Source organism: Sinocyclocheilus grahami, unplaced genomic scaffold (genome assembly GCF_001515645.1).
Source record: "Sinocyclocheilus grahami isolate Dianchi unplaced genomic scaffold, SAMN03320097.WGS_v1.1 scaffold49.1, whole genome shotgun sequence".
Classification (NCBI taxonomy): Eukaryota; Metazoa; Chordata; class Actinopteri; order Cypriniformes; family Cyprinidae; genus Sinocyclocheilus; species Sinocyclocheilus grahami.
The window spans coordinates 241,145-260,754 of NW_015505228.1; the positions used below are offsets into that span (position 1 = coordinate 241,145).

Sequence of the window (19,610 nt, forward strand, 5' to 3'; positions counted from 1 at the left end):
ATAACGAGGTTATCAGAGAGGAATAACGAGGTTATCAGAGAGACATAACGAGGTTATCAGAGAGGAATAACGAGGTTATCAGAGAGGAATAACGAGGTTATCAGAGAGACATAACGAGGTTATCAGAGAGACATAACGAGGTTATCAGAGAGAAATAACGAGGTTATCAGTGAGACATAACGAGGTTATCAGAGAGAAATAACGAGGTTATCAGTGAGAAATAACGAGGTTATCAGAGAGACATAACGAGGTTATTAGTCAGAAATGCGGCAAGACGTACATCCAAATGAGAGAGAGAGAGAGACCGCGAAGCTAGACATTTCTTCTTATATTAACTACTTCCTTCCGCCACGGATTCAAAGCTCAAGTTGACAGTTAAACATACGTCACTTTTAGAATTCGTATCAAGGGCATGTGCTGCTTCAGATAGGTAATTAGTGAGAAATAATGAGGTTATAACAGAGAAACAATGCGGCAAGACGTGCATCCAAATGAGAGAGAGAGAGACCGCGAAGCTAGACATTTCTTCTTATATTAACTAATATACTCTACGATTAGCTCAGTGAATAATTTTTTTAAAAAACTAGACCCAGCTAGAACAAGCGGAGTGATACATAATTGTGAAAGGGCGTTCCTGTAGCAATACCAGAACAATATCTCACGGTTCTCAACTAATCAGATTTGAGAATCAGAACGAAATGTGTATAAATATATACATATATATCTGTGACTTTGAATATGCTACATAGTAAACAATTTAGTGACGATCCGTGAAACAATAGCCTATACAATACTTTACTATACTATAGTAAACGATTTAGTAATTCTGCATCACTTATGTAGGCTATATCTTCACATAAACATTCGGTTTTATAAAATAAGATAAACGAGTTGCTAAGTTGATAGTTGTGCTCAAGGCGCCAAAAGACGAACTTCAATTGTTTGTATCCATTTCGCTCATTGCGGTTTGGATGGCAGCATTGTGATGTAAGGCTGGTTGAACACACACTCACAAATTCACATATAGCCTACTAGGACAACTTAAGCGTAGCCTTTAAATAGCCTAGAGAAAGCAATCAGAATAAGGTCAATGGCTAATAAATAAAAGAAGCGTTAAGTTTGGGTTTAATTACAGTTGCTAATTGTCCATTAATAACCTGTAAATGGCTTAAACGTTTTACTGCTTCTATTCTTTTGTTACCCATATCCTGATCCGGTTATGGGGGTTGAAAAGAAGTGGGAGTGTGGAGAAAAAAAGAGACGGTAGCGCTCATCCGGCCTGATGTGTTCACCGCATCCTGCCTTCTGCGAACACCTGCTGCTCCTGCCCGCGAGCCATCCGCACCTCCGGTCACATGAGCGCGAGCACATACTACACACAAGCCTAGCTGACTCAGGCTGAACCTTTTCCGGATAAACACGTCTGAACAAAATGCGTCACACACAGAAATGAGATGGTTAGAATATTTTATTGTACAAAAGTGAGGTAGATGTACACCATAACATCATGATGTCTGTTTGTAGTAGCTTATGTCATGTTGACCTGCTGGAAAATCCCTGACCATTGGCTGGCTGACCAGCTACAATAGTTTGCTTTCTGAGATGGCCTACTAGTTTGGACCAGTAAGAAACCAGCTACAATGTTCCAAAACACAGCAAACATATGGATTTTCCAGCAAGAAGACCACAAAAAAATCCCAGTCAGTGTAATGACTGGCCAATCCTGACAGCACCTTAGACGAATACAGTCTGAACCACACACACAGAACAACCAGAAACCATTCTTGGTCAATAAATAGAAAATAAAGTCATGAACATGAATATCCGCGGAAGTTCTCTCGGTCACACTTCTCGTAGAAGTAGCCTAATAGTACCGCGTCACGTCCTGAATCAGAGAAACACGGTAGTTTGAACAAGCACCATTAGTCACAGATTTCCAAAACAACCTGCTCTCCGATGAGTAATCGGCTGTCACGTTATTCCACTGAGAGTAATCACCCACTGACTTCTCCACATCAGTAAGTGCCCTGAATACTCCAGCAGGACCTCGGCTGCAGATACGCGCCACAATACGCTTCCCTCAATAGTGCGCAAAGTTCACCCTACTGTCCTTGTGTTGTGTGCCATAGCGGTTATAGTCTTTTCAAAACGTGACAATAGTTCTCGGCATAGGCACGAGTGACAGTGAGTCCAGCGCTCTGCCGCAGTTGGCGGAGTTACTCTGGGTCGCCTGGAGAAGTCCTCTGACCTCCGCGAACTCCAGCTTGGCTTTTTTGCATGGTAGGAAGTCAGGGTCTGTGGCTGCTTTGCTCCGCCGCTTTCTAGAGTGACGGTCCATTCCGGCTGGGTTGCAGTTCTCTTTGTCCACTGCGAGTCCCGCGGGGTCGTGTATTTGTGAATGACCCTCGAGTCCGGACCTCTGCCCATCCTCGGTAGCCTGTGTCTCAGTCGAGCGCAGGGCTGTAGTCGTGGAGCTCGTTGTGTCCATGGGCTCTTCTGCGTGTGCTGTGCTCTCTGTGACACCGTGTGTGTCAGATTGCCCCTTTTTCTCGCTTGTCAGCCGGGCAGAGTGGTAGATGTCCCTTGCAGATTTCATCACGAGCGTCAACAGCAGGCTCCGGTGGAGACCGAGTCCACCGCGCTGCGTGCGCGAGCTGTATATTTTACTCAACGCCTGGACCATAATCTGCTTGGCCTCTGCTGTGACATCCATTGTTCTTAGTTGTTCAATTAACTTAAAAACATGTATATACAAGCACTGTTTAGGTAATCTCCCCTGAGCTCAGGTCACTTTCATTCACCGAAGTGAACCTCGGCGTGAAGACAGCGGGCTTGATATAGTTTTGGTGACACTCTGGCTCCTCCCATGACTCTGTTCGAGGAAATAAGCCAGAACGTGTAATCTGTCAGAGGGGTTTTTGATGATTAGTGATTAGTTACTAAATTAATCATCGACTATCAATGACCTTTTAAAAAGGGGGAAACTGAAATAACTCAACGCCAGTGTAATAACATGATTGTTTTATTTGGTACTTTTCATTTCGAGTAATGCTATTTTTAATGAAAATGTATCATATTATAACCTTACCCAACACAATGACACTTTGAATATTGTCATTGTTAACTATTCTGTTCTTACTCAACGCAATGACAAAGTTGTTGTCCTTTTTTTAGCCTGGGTTAATGGACACTTTGAGTCTCATGGATATTGTTAGCTTCCGCATTCTCTTATGCCCATATAAGGAACATCCGCTAGTTGGTCCGCTCTGTGGAAAACCCATGATGCGTGGGCCACTTCCGGTTGCCATATTTGCTTCAGACGATTTCGTCATAGCCAATAACCTCACACGAGCGCGTCAAACTTCCTCTGCCCATTTAAGGATTGTATCCAGCTGTTTTCGCGTTAAACGTACAGCACAATTTTATCGAACAGATTCCCAGGTGTTGTTTGAATGTTGCTTTCTCAAAGGGGTTTCTTCTCTCTGAATTCAGTCCACATTCAGTTTAGTGTTTTGGCGGAAGGAACTATAAAACTAGAGTGAATGTCGAACGCGAGACGAGATATGCGAATGGACTTTTTTTTATTCATACAGCATAGTGTTGTATTAGAGGCAGTGGATCTAGTCAAGGCCATTTTATAAAACAAATAACGAAATGTCAAAAAAGGGCACTCAAACTCAGTTTCTGGATTGCAGATTGTATGAAGGCTGCATAAGCACACATTTCTCTGTGGTTAGATCTCAGTAAAAGCTCTCAATAACCACCCAAGGTCTGCATGATAATACACAATAGCCTGATATAATAAGGAAAGAGTTCATGGAGTTATTTTGAGGTAAGAGTCTCGCTGTAAGAGAAAATCTTTATATCCGCTTGGCTCCAGTAAGTGTTGTGCAGTGTTGGCTGCAGACAGTAAACCTTTGCAAGTCCTGTGCCTTAAAAATTTACATTTTACTTGACATTCAATATTTACTTTCCCAAAATGTAAATTATTAGTTTGAATTCTTACATAATGTTGGATTCAGGAAAGACCTCCATATTTAGTCAAAGTGTACTCGCTCCAGAAAGACTGCAGTTGGAGTGCATTATGTTAAACATACTACTATGTACACAATGGTTCTCAGGTGGCCTCACCAGACTTCGAGGGCTGCAAGTCTTACAAGTATTATTAAAAATAAAATCAACTATTTTTTAAAAGTATTGATAAAATAATAATAATTATTATTATTACATTAAAATGCTAAAGCTGTTACATGGCTAAAATGATTTTCTGAACAAAAAACATATTTTTCTTTTCTTTTCAGAAAATAAGACTAATATATTAAGTTTATTTGTCTTTATTTTTCTCTATTGCCAGATCTTTTTTTCCTTCTTGTTTTAAGCAACATTTTTGATGTATTTTTCAAAAAACAAGACTTCAAATCTCACATCATTTTGCTACCCAAGTAAATATAAAAAGTATAGTTATTGAGATACATACAGTATATACATATACAGTATATACAGTGCACAGCATAAATGAGTACACCCCCTCTAAAACTTAACAAATTCAGCAATTACTCTTTACTTACAAGACATGTTTGGTTTCTTTGGAGATGTAATGTTCCAACAAGCCTGCTTGATCAATTACCAAAGAAGAATGCCAAAATTATTCAGCAAAATAAGATTTTCTTATCAAAGTGATAAAATTTTGTGTTGCAAAAATGAGTACACCCTCCTGAAAGTTACTAAATAAAACAAACAAAAAAAGTGTATATGTTTAAGGCTATTTTTGATCAATAGGTAAGTATATTGAACCAAAACTTTTAAAGACAAGTTATTTCCCGACAATCAAAAGTGTTATATAGCCCTCTGAATCATACTCAGACTTAATGCTGGCAGCAGTGGAACCGCTTTATTTTCTTAGCATAAAAGAGGACAATGGTACAAGAGGAATACCACATTATTGTTTTAAGTGTGAAAATATAGCAGAAGTAGCACCAACATTCAAAAACAATGGACTTGTCATAAGGCTCCTGAACTAATCAGGTCTTCACGTTAAGTTTTCATTTAGTGATGAGTGAATTTTTGCTAGAAAAAGAGCAGGAGAAATAACATGCAAGTGTCTTGGAGCCGGCAAAAGCTATGAAAAGAGTGACACTTTATCTCACAGAGTATGACGCAGCCTGCAGAAGTGACATGCATGGTTGTTGTTGTCACCACTAGAATTACCGACTGTAGCCAAAGCACAATAAACTCATTTAAGATCTTCCAGGGCCCATATTTACAAAATAGAGACTTCTGGGAATCCATACTCTGGTCTCAAGAGACCAAGTCAATCATTTCGGATCTAACAGCATCCAAAATGTTCTGCTGTTGCTAGAGGAGGAGTACAGTGAGAAGTGCTTGTTACCCACAGAAGAATCAGAATCAGAATCAGAATGAGTTTTTATTGCCAGGTATGTTTACACATACGAGGAATTTGTTTTCATGACAGAAGCTCCACAGTGTAACAGAATGACAGTGACAGAACAAAAACACAGATAATAAAAAATAGAAAAATAGAACAAGTAACTAAGGAATAAAAATATACAAATCGACACAGTGACGTTCAGTGGTAGTACAGCTCTGCTATAGGGATGAATGAGTGCTGAAGGTGTGAGGGAGGGACACTACTGTGTGATGTAATACAAAAACTTGAAACAGAAGATGCTATCCTCCCCTCATTCCCTGCATCGCCCAAGCTGAAAATCCTTCAGTGGACATGTATTTCACTCGATCTTAATGTTCTTGAGCTGCTGTGAGAGATTCTGTAGAGATGAGCTGAGCAACACTCCCCATTAAAGACCAGAGCATTCAAGGAGGTCGTCCTCCAGGAGTTAAACAGGACAGATGTGAAAATGTGTCATGAACTTGTACTCAGCGCCAAGAAGGGTCAGAGCAGTGTACTCAAGAGTCATGGAGGACATACTAAGTACTAGAATATTATACATTTTATGAATTAAATCTAGGGTGTACTCATTTCTGCAATCCTTCATTTAAACTAAATTGGCTAATTTACTTATCTTACAGAAAATGTCGGCATATATTTTGTTGTTTTTATTAAGTATGTTTAATATGTTTAAATTTTGCCATCTTTCCTTGAATCACATTAACTATATTAGTGATCATTAAGAAAATCCATCTTTTATATTTATTCAGAGGGGGTGTACTAATTTATGCTGTGCAGTGTGTGTGTATATATATATATATTCCCAGTGTAGAATCAATATGTAAAACATGCAAACTGACATCATACAGTTCAGTTCAGAACAAAGCACAATTATCTATTGACATTCCTAGTTTTTTTTTTTTTTTAACTGGCCTACATAGTTGAGAAAAAAAGTTGAGAATTGCTTTAACACACATGCAAACAAACAACCAAAGACACAATCCTTTGTTACAAACTTTTATTAAGATATTCAGCTGTATCCTTTGACTTTTCTCTCACTCATTTTTTACAGTAGTTAATGTGCAATTACTTTTGATAATATTGGGTCACAGTTAGGGATTCACAAAGTTATTGGCACTTTGAACACAGACAGAATGGAGTGGATGAGCACTGGCGTTACAGGGTCACTGCATGAGCACAGCTGGGTGTGGGTTACAACTCATGCTGAGAGTGCACATTAGTGCTTCTATGTAATATACAGTATATAGATTTGTATAGGGATATATTCATAGAAAGTGAGACACTGCATCGTAAAAGAAGGTTTGTTGTTTTGAGTGTTCAAGCGAGCTGATGTCATCCCCCATCCTGTCTGTATTTCTCTGTAATTCGTGATACTATGTCCAGACGCCAATTTGTCCGGCTGTCACACGTTACTTTACCAAAACATTTGCAAAGTTGGGTTAATCAATCATCTCATTTCAGGGAATGACTGAAAGCAGAGTGTTGTGGTGTGCTGGAAGAGAACGCAACATGGAGAGAAAGAGGTGAGAGTATCTTTATGTGTTATGTCTGTTATTTAGAGTGGAATAGCAGTGCTGCATTCTGGGAAAAGAGGCTTAGGTTGACAAAAAAAGTAGCGAAAACGGCAAGCCAAAGGAAAACCTGCAAAATACAGCCAGTCTGTCGCTCCAGAACAGATGGACCCAGTTTATAAAAGAGTTCAATTTTTAATACATCACTCCGTACTCTCTCTGGCATGCTGTCAGCGATCCACCAGGTTACAGATTCACAATGATCTACAATGCACAGTAACCCAACAAACTGTGCTACAAGGAAGAATGACAAGACTTATGGGCAGTTAAACTCTCACGCTCTTTCTCCACCCACTCAGGTGTCCGCCATCTATCTGCTCTCTGCGTTCCGTGACACAGTCAGACTGAATTACAAGGTGCCGAGGAGCACGTCTACGAACGCAAACCCCAGGAAAAAGGTGCTTTACTCGGGCACAGAGAGCAGACTGATAGGCGGCGTGATATGGACATCCCTGCCTTTTTTGATCAACACTGGTCCCTTTATTCCCACTTTCATACCAGGCGAAGCCAAGTAAAGGAAAAATCCTTTAAAGGTGAAGTGTGTAATTTAAAATGGAATCACAAAAATAATGATTTCAAACTTGCGCCGTGGGTAGATGCTCTTTTGGGCTGGTTGTGATGCTCAAACAAACAGAGCAACTTTTTGATAGCGCCACAGAGCCACAGTGTTACGCCTTTTGGGGGGAAAATAACAATAAAAATCAACCTTCAAATGGCTTACTTGTAGCATTTTAACAATGAAAAAAATTACACGTCACCTTCAACTTCCTAGTAAGAGAAAGGCCATTTTTTGTGGCCACCAAGAGTCATCTTTCTCAGGCATGCCACCCCCTGGTGTTGACTGTAAGTAGTAAATCTAAGCTGCAGTAACAACACACAGACAGCAGGTGGCGCATGGACACAGCGGTTCCTCTCCAGCGACGCATGCAGCATATGTGATCTGTGCCATCAAAATGGAGGACGCATAAACACTGGCACAGTCATAGCTGGCGAGAGGAGAGAGACGAGCACCGCCGCTCCGCGCCCCACCCAGATACACACGCAGTTCGTCTCCCGCAGTCCTCCTGAAAAGGCACCAGTGACCCAGCAGGCCTTTAACATCTAAAGAATAGCACACATAGCACCAGTACATCCCTCACCATGGCCCCCCCACTTTCCCAGCACTTTAGTCGATAAAAAGAAATGAAAAAATACTCAGTACTCTATCGTCAGTCAAACAACTCTATATTGTATCCTTAAAAAACTTGGCAAGTCAACTCTTTCACCTTGAATTAGTAGTAGTTGAAAAGTAAATACAGTACACGTGGTCTGCTAAAAGAATGGAGAAATAAAACGGAGAAGGAAATGGATGCATGCACGTTACCAGATGTTGATTTTGCAGGCTTCTCGAATGTTATACATTTCTACACAAGAGGCATTATTGTTTTCTGGTCCAAAAGAAAAGAAAAAGAAATGAGGTCACCGGTCAGACCTGAACCAGACTGCATTTAAGTAGTAAACTTGCCAGGAGTTCACTTTATTTGCTACGACTCTTAAGCCAGACAAAAAAAAAAAACCCTACAATTTCCAGATATACAAACAGCAGGTAAGCCAGACTTGGTTATGCAAATAAAAGAAATGAAATAAAAACATGAGCTAAAACAAGAGGGGTGAAAGACCTAATGTAAGCCATCAATTAAAAAGACGAGCGACCTGTTAAAAACGTGGTCAAAATCCGTTCAATAGTCTCTTCGATATTTACATCAGTATTCAGCATGGCTGGCCGCAGACGCAGGGGTGCATTCTGTTCCGGGCCAGATACTGACACATACACATCCATGAAGTTTAGTCCAAAAACCATCGATTACACACTACAAAAAAAGGTGCACAATCCACCACTCTCCTCTACAAAAAAAGGTGCAAAAAGCTCTAGTTCAGTCTACGAAAAGGTGCAAAGAGGTCCATTTCCTCTGTCAGAAAGGGGGCGGCTAATGTATGTGTCCCAGGAGATCAGACGCGCGAAAAAACACGACTTATACAAACACGCACGGCCTAACTCGGGCATGAAATATTAAAATAGCCTACAGTATCGAATTTCTGTTTTCGTGAGGCATGCGTGTTTAAAACCCATGCCTGGGCACACATTAAGACATCACATGCAATCCCATTCAAATCCCAAAGAAAATTTGGGATATGCAAAATTTCACGGGTTACGGCAAACTTTCAGACGGCCGAATTTCCTTAAAAGCATCCGTATGAGACGCCTCCGGCACATAAACCCTAAATCCCCAACTCAACACATCACCCACATGCAAACGCACAGTGCCAACTATGTGCAAGGAATGTATACAGATGGTGACTTGTGCGGACACAGACATGCTTGCCTAAGCGAGCACAGACAGACAGACACACAGCTGCCCAAACAGGGACATGGGCAACATGGAGAACCTTAATCATTCTGCTCCTCCTCCATTCAAATCCCAAAGAAAATTTGGGATATGCAAAATTTCACGGGTTACGGCAAACTTTCAGACGGCCGAATTTCCTTAAAAGCATCCGTATGAGACGCCTCCGGCACATAAACCCTAAATCCCCAACTCAACACATCACCCACATGCAAACGCACAGTGCCAACTATGTGCAAGGAATGTATACAGATGGTGACTTGTGCGGACACAGACATGCTTGCCTAAGCGAGCACAGACAGACAGACACACACACACACACACACACACACACACACAGCTGCCCAAACAGGGACATGGGCAACATGAAGAGACTTAACCATTCTGCTCCTCCTCTCCTGGGACACAGGTGATGTAAACCCTCCTCCGCTCCCAAACACACACAAAGTCAGGCCCGAACCTTAAGACAGTAAAGTGACTAACAATAAGAAGCACAACCTCCCACCCCCCTGGGCTGTAAAAGCGTGTTTGTGTGCGATAATGGGGGGGAAGAAAGCTAAAAATGTTTACAGACTAAAAACACTTTGTTTTTATGTCCTACCCAATTTTTCTTTTCTCTTAAAGGGATAGTTTATCCAATTCAGCCATAATTTACTCACCCTCAAGTCTTCTCGAACCTGTATGACTATTTCTTCAGTGGAACATAAAAAGATATGTTTAAAGAACACTTTTATGTGCATGCAATGAAAGACAACGGGGTCCAAAACAACACTGAACCCCATTGGCCTTTCAGTGAATGAAAACAAACACTTTTCTTTTGTGTTTGGTTTGAGATGGGGGGGGGTGAGGAAACGATGACAGAATTTACATTTCTGGATAAACTACCCCTTTATTCGACGAGAGACGCAAATTGTACATCACTGGTCAAAACGGCCAATCGAATTCAGCTATGGACACGATCGTGATCGAGATACAAGCCAAGCACCAGTCTGCAAGATAATCCTTATGCAAAAATAGTCCTTACTTTTCTCACTATTTCCATTTAAAGCCCAACAACAAGGTGTCTCTTGAGAAACATTTAAGAAAAAAATAAAAACACAAAAAGAGATTTTAAAACAATCCCTCTCTCTTGAGCTCTAAAGGTGCGAGCAGATAAATATATTTTTATCCTTTACAGTCCTTAATCATCTTTCAACTCTGGATTCATATAAATCACACCCAGTGGAACAAGTAGAAGGGGAAAGGAGAAAACGGCGACATAAAAATAACAAAGAACGTGGCAGACTAAGATCCCACATATATTTTGGGAGGAATGGAAGGAGAGGAGGATATCAGATTCTTTCCATTTTAGACAGACCCGAGAGACAGAATATGCCACCTACTTCTCTTTCTCCTCTCCTCCCTACTACTTTCTCCATCTGCTGTTCCTTCAGATCTTATGACAGGCATTTTTCCCGTCTCTCTCCTGGGCCAAATACAATCGGCTAGTCTGACATAGCCAGGTGCTACAAAATCACGAATACATTCAAATTCAGTAGAGTGAGATCAGGGAACCTCGGACCTCCGGTCGCAAGAACTTTTCCTGGTCCTAATTACGCATTCCAATAGCATCGGTGACTAGATTTACTTGCCGAGCATGGAGGCAAAGGGGATCTTCTGTGCAAAAGAGGGTTATTCAGCAAAAACAAAAATGATTGAAAAGAAAATGGTGCCCCTGGCATCAACCCCTTGTGTTCCTCCCGACGCTAGACCGTGCAAACTCCTCCAATCTCCTACCCGACTCTCCCTTTCCCATCCCAGGCAGAAGCAGCAGAGCCCAGAGTCACGCAGCGGGGTGGGAGGCGGGTAGGAGGTGGGGCGGCAGAGGGGATGGGGCAGGGCTTTCCTCGCCGGGTCGCTCACTGAAACAAAGTGCCGTTGTCTCCGCCCACACCCTGCAGAGACTCGCCCGAGGATCCTCCGGTCTCCACCGAAGCGCCGCCCTCCAGGCTTGCCGTCTCGAAGGCGGGTTCACCGCTGAGGCCGTCCGCTTCCATCTTGATGCTGTCGGGGAGGAAATTGGCATAGGCATCGCCCTCCGCCATCAGTAACTTCAGCTTGGGGATCCAGCTCTTCCTCACCACGCGCCGAGCGTTAGTGCACATGTCCGCCGCGATGGCGTTCATCTCGCTCTCCTTAAAGCTGGTGGCAAAGTTCTGGCAGTAAACTGTTGACATAAGGGAAGAAGACATTTCTAAAGGCCCGATCACACCAAGAACCATAACTATTACAGATAGCTTTCAGCACCCACACCAACGCATTATAACTTTCTGTTTATTAGAAGCATGTGCTCAGGTATGTCTTCTGGTGCCGGATTGATTCTGATTGGCTGTCAATGTTTTTATCATTTATAAGTGGAATAAAAAATGATTTTGAACGCGTTTACAACATTATCATTCCTCTTTGTCATTGTTGCAGAGTGGACTTTCCCTTTCTCGCAGAATTAAGATTGATTATCAAAACTTCATAGTTGTAGTTATCATACTTGGTTCAAACAGTAAGTGTTGGAATCACCAAAGGACCCACGACACGATATTATCACGATTCAATATTTATGCAATTTTAAACATTTTGCGATATGCTGAGTAATGCGATAACATATATCAAAGTCCCTTTCAAGGAAAGTCTGTTCACTCGGCAGCCATATTTGTAACGTCTCTGGGCAGCTCATACAAGATCAAGTCTGATCTTAAAAAAAATAAATAAATAAATAAATAAAATAAAATAAAAAAAAAAGGGGGGGGAATCCTGAAATCTCAAACTGCTGGCTGAACTTGCAATTAAATTGCATATCTCAAATCAGCAACAAAATCTGGAATGATCTGCCCCATGAATGTTGTTTCTAATGCTCAAATAGTGTTTAAAAAGCTTATTTTTCAGGCTAGACCAGCCAATCAGCAATTGGCTCTTTCATTTGGCGGGACTATTCCGCCTTATTGCTCAATGCAGTTTCTCCTATTCATAAGTATAAGAATGAACTGTCTTTGTATTTCTATAGTCTTTGCATATATAGAGATATATTTAGAATGAGAGAGCATTATAGAGAGATGGGGCAGCATCGAGACACTTGTGCTGTTTGTAAAATTACAGTCTGAAAGAAAGATTTCCATTATTGATTTGATCTGTTTTACCGCATTACGCATGGAGCTTGTAAAATTAAGTGCAATACTCACAATTCTAAGTCAGGTCCTGATAAAAGAATCATACTTGGTGTCTCTGTCTCAATATAACATCAGCACACAAATATTGCAATACTATACCGTATTGTTTCCCCCCCCCCTACCCCTAGTGAACAGGCTTTAAAGGGATAATTCAATTAAATGAAAATGCTGTCATGATTTACCCATCCTCAAGTGGTTATTTTTTTTCTTTTCATTTTTGACGTTTTTTTTTCCTGTGTTGAACACAAAAGAAGATATTTTGAAGAATGTTGGTAACCAAACAGTTGCCACTGGCCAATGACTTCTATAGTATGAAAACAATACTATGAAAGTAAACAGCTAGCTGCAGCTGTCTGGTTATCAACATTCTTCAAAAAATCGTATTATGTGTTCAACAGAAGAAAGAAATCATCAGCAGGGCTCGCAAAATCGCTACCAAAATGTATTACCGCCCGATGGGCTATCTTGAACAGTGATATAAAATTCCTTCCTTGATTTGAGTTGTTCAGTAGCTTGTAGGGGTAAAACGGATCATAGCTGATTTTTTGCACGTGCTTCTAAGTCTTGCCGATTTAAACATTCAAGTGTTTTAAACCATTCACGCGCATTCGGAGCTGTGCGCACTTGAGAGCTGCATTTGAGAATGCACGAACACAGAATTGATTCCTCTTTCGCGTATCCTTGCATCTGAATGAACACATACACACAAAATTATCTCAAAATAACTGTCTCGGCAAGTATTCTCGTAAACACAGTCGTTTATGTCTTAAGTGAACGTAAACAGTGGAGAAAGAAATCTCAAGTGCATCATTATATTGAATCCGTGCATTCGGTCTTAAAGGGGCTGCAGCCTATAAACACCTGCTGTTCCATAAGCGCCACCTGCTGTCAGAGAGTGACATTTGCATCTCATTTACAAAGCTAAAGTCAGACCAATCTGTTTTTGCTTCAAATTTCGAAATTATACAATCTAATTGCATTCTAAATAACATGTATTTAGCATCTTTGTTTGGATCATGATTAAAATACAGTGGTTGCCTCTGATTTAAAATGGAAAAGCACAGCCAAGGCCTTAGTTTGTTCATATGAAGAGATTTATTTTATTTGTATTATTATTTAATTATTTGATTTTGGATTTGTTTTAAAATTTCAAGTTAGTTTTATTATTTGACATATTTCAATTTCACAAAGAAATGTGCAGCATTTTGTTGGAGAAATAATAAGAAGACACCTTTTCATCTATAATTCGTCTTAAATCTCATTTTGTTGAAAATAAAAATTGTATTGTGAAATCAGTATCGTGAATCGTATCGCATCGTGAGTTGAGTGAATCGTTACATCCCTATATGCTACTAGTTTTTGCTGTGGTATCAAAGAAGTATTCTGTTATTTAAATAATAAAGAACCATATATTTTTTGCTCATCTGCAAAATGATCCGATCTGTTACTCAAAATCTGATATGATAATGCAATATGATCCGAGCCGTTGGTTTTGGAGAGCCCTGCTCTCTTGACTTGTTATTTGAAGAAAAAAAGCAATGACTGGAAGTTTTTAATCATGCTGATTTGTCCGCAGTGAAGTTCAGCCGATGTCTTTTTTTTTTTTTATTCGGGCTACTTAAATTAATTTTGGGCTACCAAAATCTGAAGAATGTCGGTCCCCGAAGGGCTACCAGCGATTTAGAAATTTTGCGAGCCCTGATCAGGGTGAGTAAACGATGACAGAATTTTCATTTTTGGGTGAAATAACATAAAAGAGTGGAAACTCACACTTGACTGCGTGCAACACTCGGCTGTCCAGCGGTTTGCGGCTGGGGTCATTGGTGGAGGAACGGATGCCGGTTCCACAGCTGTTGGCGAGAGTACTCCTGTACGTCATACAGAAACAGAAAGTTAGACATCATACAGTTTTACTATTATGTAAGACGTCTTTAACGTTTCCCAGACTCACCTGTCGAAGAAAGCAGCCAGCAGCCTTCTCAGAAGGACTTTGTGTCTGGTCCCCGCACTGACGTGACAGTTCATCAGCTGAGCTCGTGAGATGTACACACTGGTGCCTGTTGACAATATATGTGAATCTCACTCAAAAGGTGTGAAACTTCATTCATATTCATGTCCTCAAGATATATAAGCAGTTACATATTGAAAGACTGACGAATGCCTTATGACTCATCGATTTGCATGAATGCATAGATGTCCCAAAAATGAATGCTAAATTAATGAATACTAATCACACAAAGCTCAGAAAGAAATTCAGCTTTCCTTATTACTGCTAAAGATCACTCATGTGTGTTAGTTAGTGCTAACAGTGACTTGTGAAGTTTGAGCGCTGACTGTTGTATTAACAACTGTTTTTCTATTTATGTAGCTTTTCTACACCTATGGCTTCATTAAATATGGTTGTTGTTCTACTGCATCCATCTGTGTGATAACTTATGCAGTGTTGTGCTCACTGCAGATGCTCATTAAATGCAACTTTTCAAATACAGAATATTGCTCCAAATAAAAAGAAAATTAGAATAACAAACTCAGTTTTGAATTAAGATTTCATTCTTTTGAAAGAAGTCTCTAATGCTCCACAAACTGGACAAGACAATACAGTAAAAACAATAGTATTGTGAGAACTTATTTAAATATAAGTGTATTTAAAATAACGGTTTTCTATTTAACATTTTAAAATGTCATTTTTTCCTGATGGAAAAGAAGTCAAAACAGACATTGTTTCATTAGAATTCAAAAAACAAATCCTACCTCCATGCGTGGGGTGGGGGGAGCTTTACTAAAACTAATTCAAACCATTCAAAACCTTCTTTTCTTGCTCTTAATTAAACATTTTTGTCTCATTTCCATTTTTGCTTTTCACTCCTCCAGCGCTTTGTATTTGTTCATCTTTTAATGACTTTCCAAAGACCTTTTTATCGCTAGTCTTCTCGTCTGCTTCAATTCCTCATTTCAGTTTCCACTTGATATTGCTTCATGTTTGGTCTTGTTCAAATGCTTTCTTTTATCGTATTTGTAAAGCAACTGGACAAGACAATACAGTAAAAACAATAGTATTGTGAGAACTTATTTAAATATAAGTGTATTTAAAATAACGGTTTTCTATTTAACATTTTAAAATGTCATTTTTTCCTGATGGAAAAGAAGTCAAAACAGACATTGTTTCATTAGAATTCAAAAAACAAATCCTACCTCCATGCGTGGGGTGGGGGGAGCTTTACTAAAACTAATTCAAACCATTCAAAACCTTCTTTTCTTGCTCTTAATTAAACATTTTTGTCTCATTTCCATTTTTGCTTTTCACTCCTCCAGCGCTTTGTATTTGTTCATCTTTTAATGACTTTCTGATGACAATTTTTTTTCCAAAGACCTTTTTATCGCTAGTCTTCTCGTCTGCTTCAATTCCTCATTTCAGTTTCCACTTTATATTGCTTCATGTTTGGTCTTGTTCAAATGCTTTCTTTTATCGTATTTGTAAAGCACTCTGAGCTGCATGTTTATATATGCGACTGTTTAAATAAAGTTCCAGCGATTGGCGGAATTCCTCTGTTATGTGTACTGAACAGATCCAGTCGGACGGCTCAGAGTCACTTAAGGACATGCTTTACACCTCACAAAAGCCCCCACTACCCTACAGTCACTCAACAAAACCTGTTCTACACCACAATACCAAAACACGGCTTCTCCAAACACAGTTGACCTATCAATCACCACACAAGATCATTTGCTTTTCATGGGCTATTGAACATGACTCTGTTGTATGATCCTTCCTATTTAACTCTTCTATAGATTAAATTTAACATTGTTTTCTCAGCAGATGTTTTCCCAAAATCCATACAGGATGATATGACGATGGTTTGAACAACAACAGAATGATTTATTCCACTATAATATACCTTTGACTCAAGATACTTTGGTTCATCTGTTGCGTTTTGTTAATGAACGGGTACAGTGATTAGACTCAGACCTGAAACTAGCTCCAGTTTCTCTGCAGGGTCACCTTCCTCATAAAGTTTAGGGTGACAGCGGTTGCCGATCTGAGCGATGAGCTCGGCAGGGAGAGAGGCAAGATCCTGTCGGCCACGCATCCTGGGCCGCGTCTCTGAGTGGTCCGGCAAGGCCTCCACACGTTCGCCTGCTGAGAAAGGGAACGGAGTTTATGAAGAGTAGAGAAAGCGTGAAGACTAAAACGTGATCTCCGCGCACGCAGTCTAGACAGCCATGAAGATTAAACCAGTACTCAAATCTTTTGACTCTCAAAAACAGACAGATAATACAGAGCTCTTGGGACCAAGACTAATAAAAGATCTGTGAAATCCAAAGGCATCAGAACACATTCGGTTTTAATGCCGTCTGAGCGAAGATAAGAAGAACTTCTGATAACATATTCATGAGCTCCAAAACAGTTTAAGCATTTAACAAAAAGTGTGAATTTAGCTATGATGATATTCCTATTTAAGAAGCACAAAAGAAAGTAGACAATAGTTAACTTGTTAAAATGGGAACCAGGATCAAAGGAAGTGCCGGTTTAGGAAGTGCTAATTTAAAACTTAAAAATTTTAATTATATTCTGCCATCATCAAACCTGTATGATTTCCGTTTTCTTCAGTGGAACCAGACGAAGACATTGTTGTGGTAGTTTATTTATTTTACAATGCAATAATGAATAGGGAGTGGAGCTGGATTTTTGTGTCTTTATTCACCAAAAATGGTGAAAGTTGATGGGTGCAGCAGTAATGTTTAATTTGTAAATTAATAATTATTTTTAAGGAATCTGTTGATCCAGTTCCCAAAACCGATTTGAATTACTCATAAGTGAACTGGACTTACTCACTGATCACAACTGTTAAGGAAAAGATTGTAAATGAATAACTCGGCTGCAAAAAAAAGTAGCACCAGACATTACATCTATATTTTGACATGCATTCTAGTGTAACAAATTATCGAAACGTAGTATGCTTGGGGACTTCGTTCTCTCCAGCGGTTGTTGATTGAATTTTGAGGTGTGGGAGCTGCAATCAACTACATACGTCACCACAGAGAAGTCTTTTTCATTTTCTTGAAAGAACGAGTTATGACAATTTGATAAACAATTGCAAGGTCAAATAAATAACAAAACATATGCATGGATGAATTGTTCAAAATAAGTAACATGCATCTAAAAATATAGAGAGAGTAAAATTATGTTGACATTTAATCGTAAATTTCAGTAAATTTCTTGCAAAAAGCTATCGCATGGCTTCAGAAATATAGTGCATGAGTCATATGGACAACTTTTATGGTGCATTTGCATCTTTTTTTTGAAGTTTAAAAGCTCCAGTCTGCATTCATTGTAATCCCATTGAAAAGGCAACAAGCACACTGTTAAAATTTCACCAGCTCTTTTCCATTGAAGATAAAGTTGTCATACAAGTTTAGAACAACATGAGGTTGAGTTTGATTTCAAGCATTTCATCGGATGCAACAGTGCTGTGGACTCACCTGTAGCACCCACGTTGAGCATGCTGTACATGGTGTACATGTTGCAGATCTGCCTGTACTGCTCTTCAGTGCCATCATCCACCGCCTCCTCCTCTTCCTCATCATCATGGTAAGAGATGGGCGAATCACTGGCATAGGCACTCAAAGTACCGGGGCTGGTGCCTTCAGGGGTGGCACTGCTCGTGCCATTGCCATTGGTGCTTCCGCCTCCACCGTGCCCCCCTGTGCCCATTCCAAGACCCATACCAAGTCCCATGCTACCTTGCTGCTGAATGGCACAAGCCATAGACATCAGACAAAACGGCGTGTTTACAGTTGGCCAGAGAGCAGAGGCACACATACACCCTGAGAGGCCCAGGGTTTATTTAAGAAGCTTTCCCTCGGGGTGGGGGAAGAGAGGGACACCTTAGGTATGGTTATCACAGTATGCAAAGGGGGACACAAACTTTTAAAGTCTTTATTCACAAGCCAATCTGCATGTACTCAAACAGTCAACATGCAATAACCAATTAGGTTGGAGCATCTATCACATGTACTTGTAAAAACACAGAAAAAAGTAATCTCATAACTTCAATCTTATTTTACTAATGAATAGTCAGGTATACTCCTCCTGAAATTTCTAGCACTTATTGTCAATGACATATTATTTACTCTATAAAGGGATAGTTGACCCAAAAAATAAGATTCTGTCATTATTTGCTCACTCTCTAGTCTCCACTTGTTCCAAACCTGTATGAGATCGTAGTCCCCAATGACTTCCACAGTATTTTTATTTATTTATTTATTACCATACTATGGAAGTCAATCTATACCATCAACTGTTTGGTTGCAAACATTCTTCAAAAAATCCTCTTTTGTTAGAAAAGAGAAACTTACACAGTTTTGGGACAACTTGAATGCGAGTAAAAGGTGACAGAATGTTCATTTTTGAGTGAACTATTCCTTTAATTATTTTGTAAATTCATGTCATCTGGGCCACTTTTAGGCAGTCAAAATCAAAAACGGTCCTGGTGTACCTGAACTCACCCTGAGAGTCAGTGGTTCTCAACCCTTGTAACTTCCAAGGTTCCCAATAGTCAAAGTCAAAGGTGTTTGTAACCCTTTTACAAACAGAAACTGTTGCTGTCAAATATATAAAAATAATTAATCTAAAGATTTACAAATTTGGTGATTTGAACATTACCACATTGTGCCTTCGAGGAAAGACATCATAAATACACAAATCTGTTTCTTTGGTGCTACCGAACTTCTCTGCTTAACTAGCCTACAACTTTTTTTGAAAGGAAAGATAAGCAAACATGTAAGAAGAGTGAAAAAAATTGTATTTGCGCATAGGCTGGCACAGCAACAGCGAAAAGAGCCACCGCCTCGTTTCCATACGTGCGCAAAAAGCAGGCCATGCCTCTACGTCTGGCCAGACAGACCCCCAATATAGAGCGCGCAGAGAACCGTACAGCGCGAGACGACGCTAACGGGAACATCAAATAACGTTTGCTTATACCGAATCAGCGTTTAGTGTTGGAGAATTTTACTGCGTTCCGCTTAG

General features: G+C 40.0%; 2 protein-coding genes across 2 annotated transcripts; both read right to left on the minus strand.

Moving 5' to 3' along the window:
• Positions 1 to 1,458: 1,458 nt before the first annotated feature.
• On the minus strand, positions 1,459 to 2,791 carry ier2a (immediate early response 2a). The gene has a single exon (XM_016269190.1). It carries the CDS (start codon positions 2,711 to 2,713, stop codon positions 2,144 to 2,146), a length of 570 nt encoding a protein of 189 aa, XP_016124676.1. The 5' UTR covers positions 2,714 to 2,791; the 3' UTR covers positions 1,459 to 2,143.
• A 6,665-nt stretch (positions 2,792 to 9,456) lies between these two features.
• Positions 9,457 to 18,337, minus strand: nacc1a (nucleus accumbens associated 1, BEN and BTB (POZ) domain containing a). Its single transcript, XM_016269012.1, has 5 exons — positions 18,065 to 18,337; positions 16,551 to 16,721; positions 14,535 to 14,640; positions 14,354 to 14,451; positions 9,457 to 11,589 (listed from the first exon to the last, which is right to left on the minus strand). The coding sequence occupies exons 1-5, from the start codon at positions 18,318 to 18,320 to the stop codon at positions 11,282 to 11,284; spliced, it is 939 nt and encodes a 312-aa protein (XP_016124498.1). The 5' UTR covers positions 18,321 to 18,337; the 3' UTR covers positions 9,457 to 11,281.
• Between the last annotated feature and the right edge of the window lie 1,273 nt (positions 18,338 to 19,610).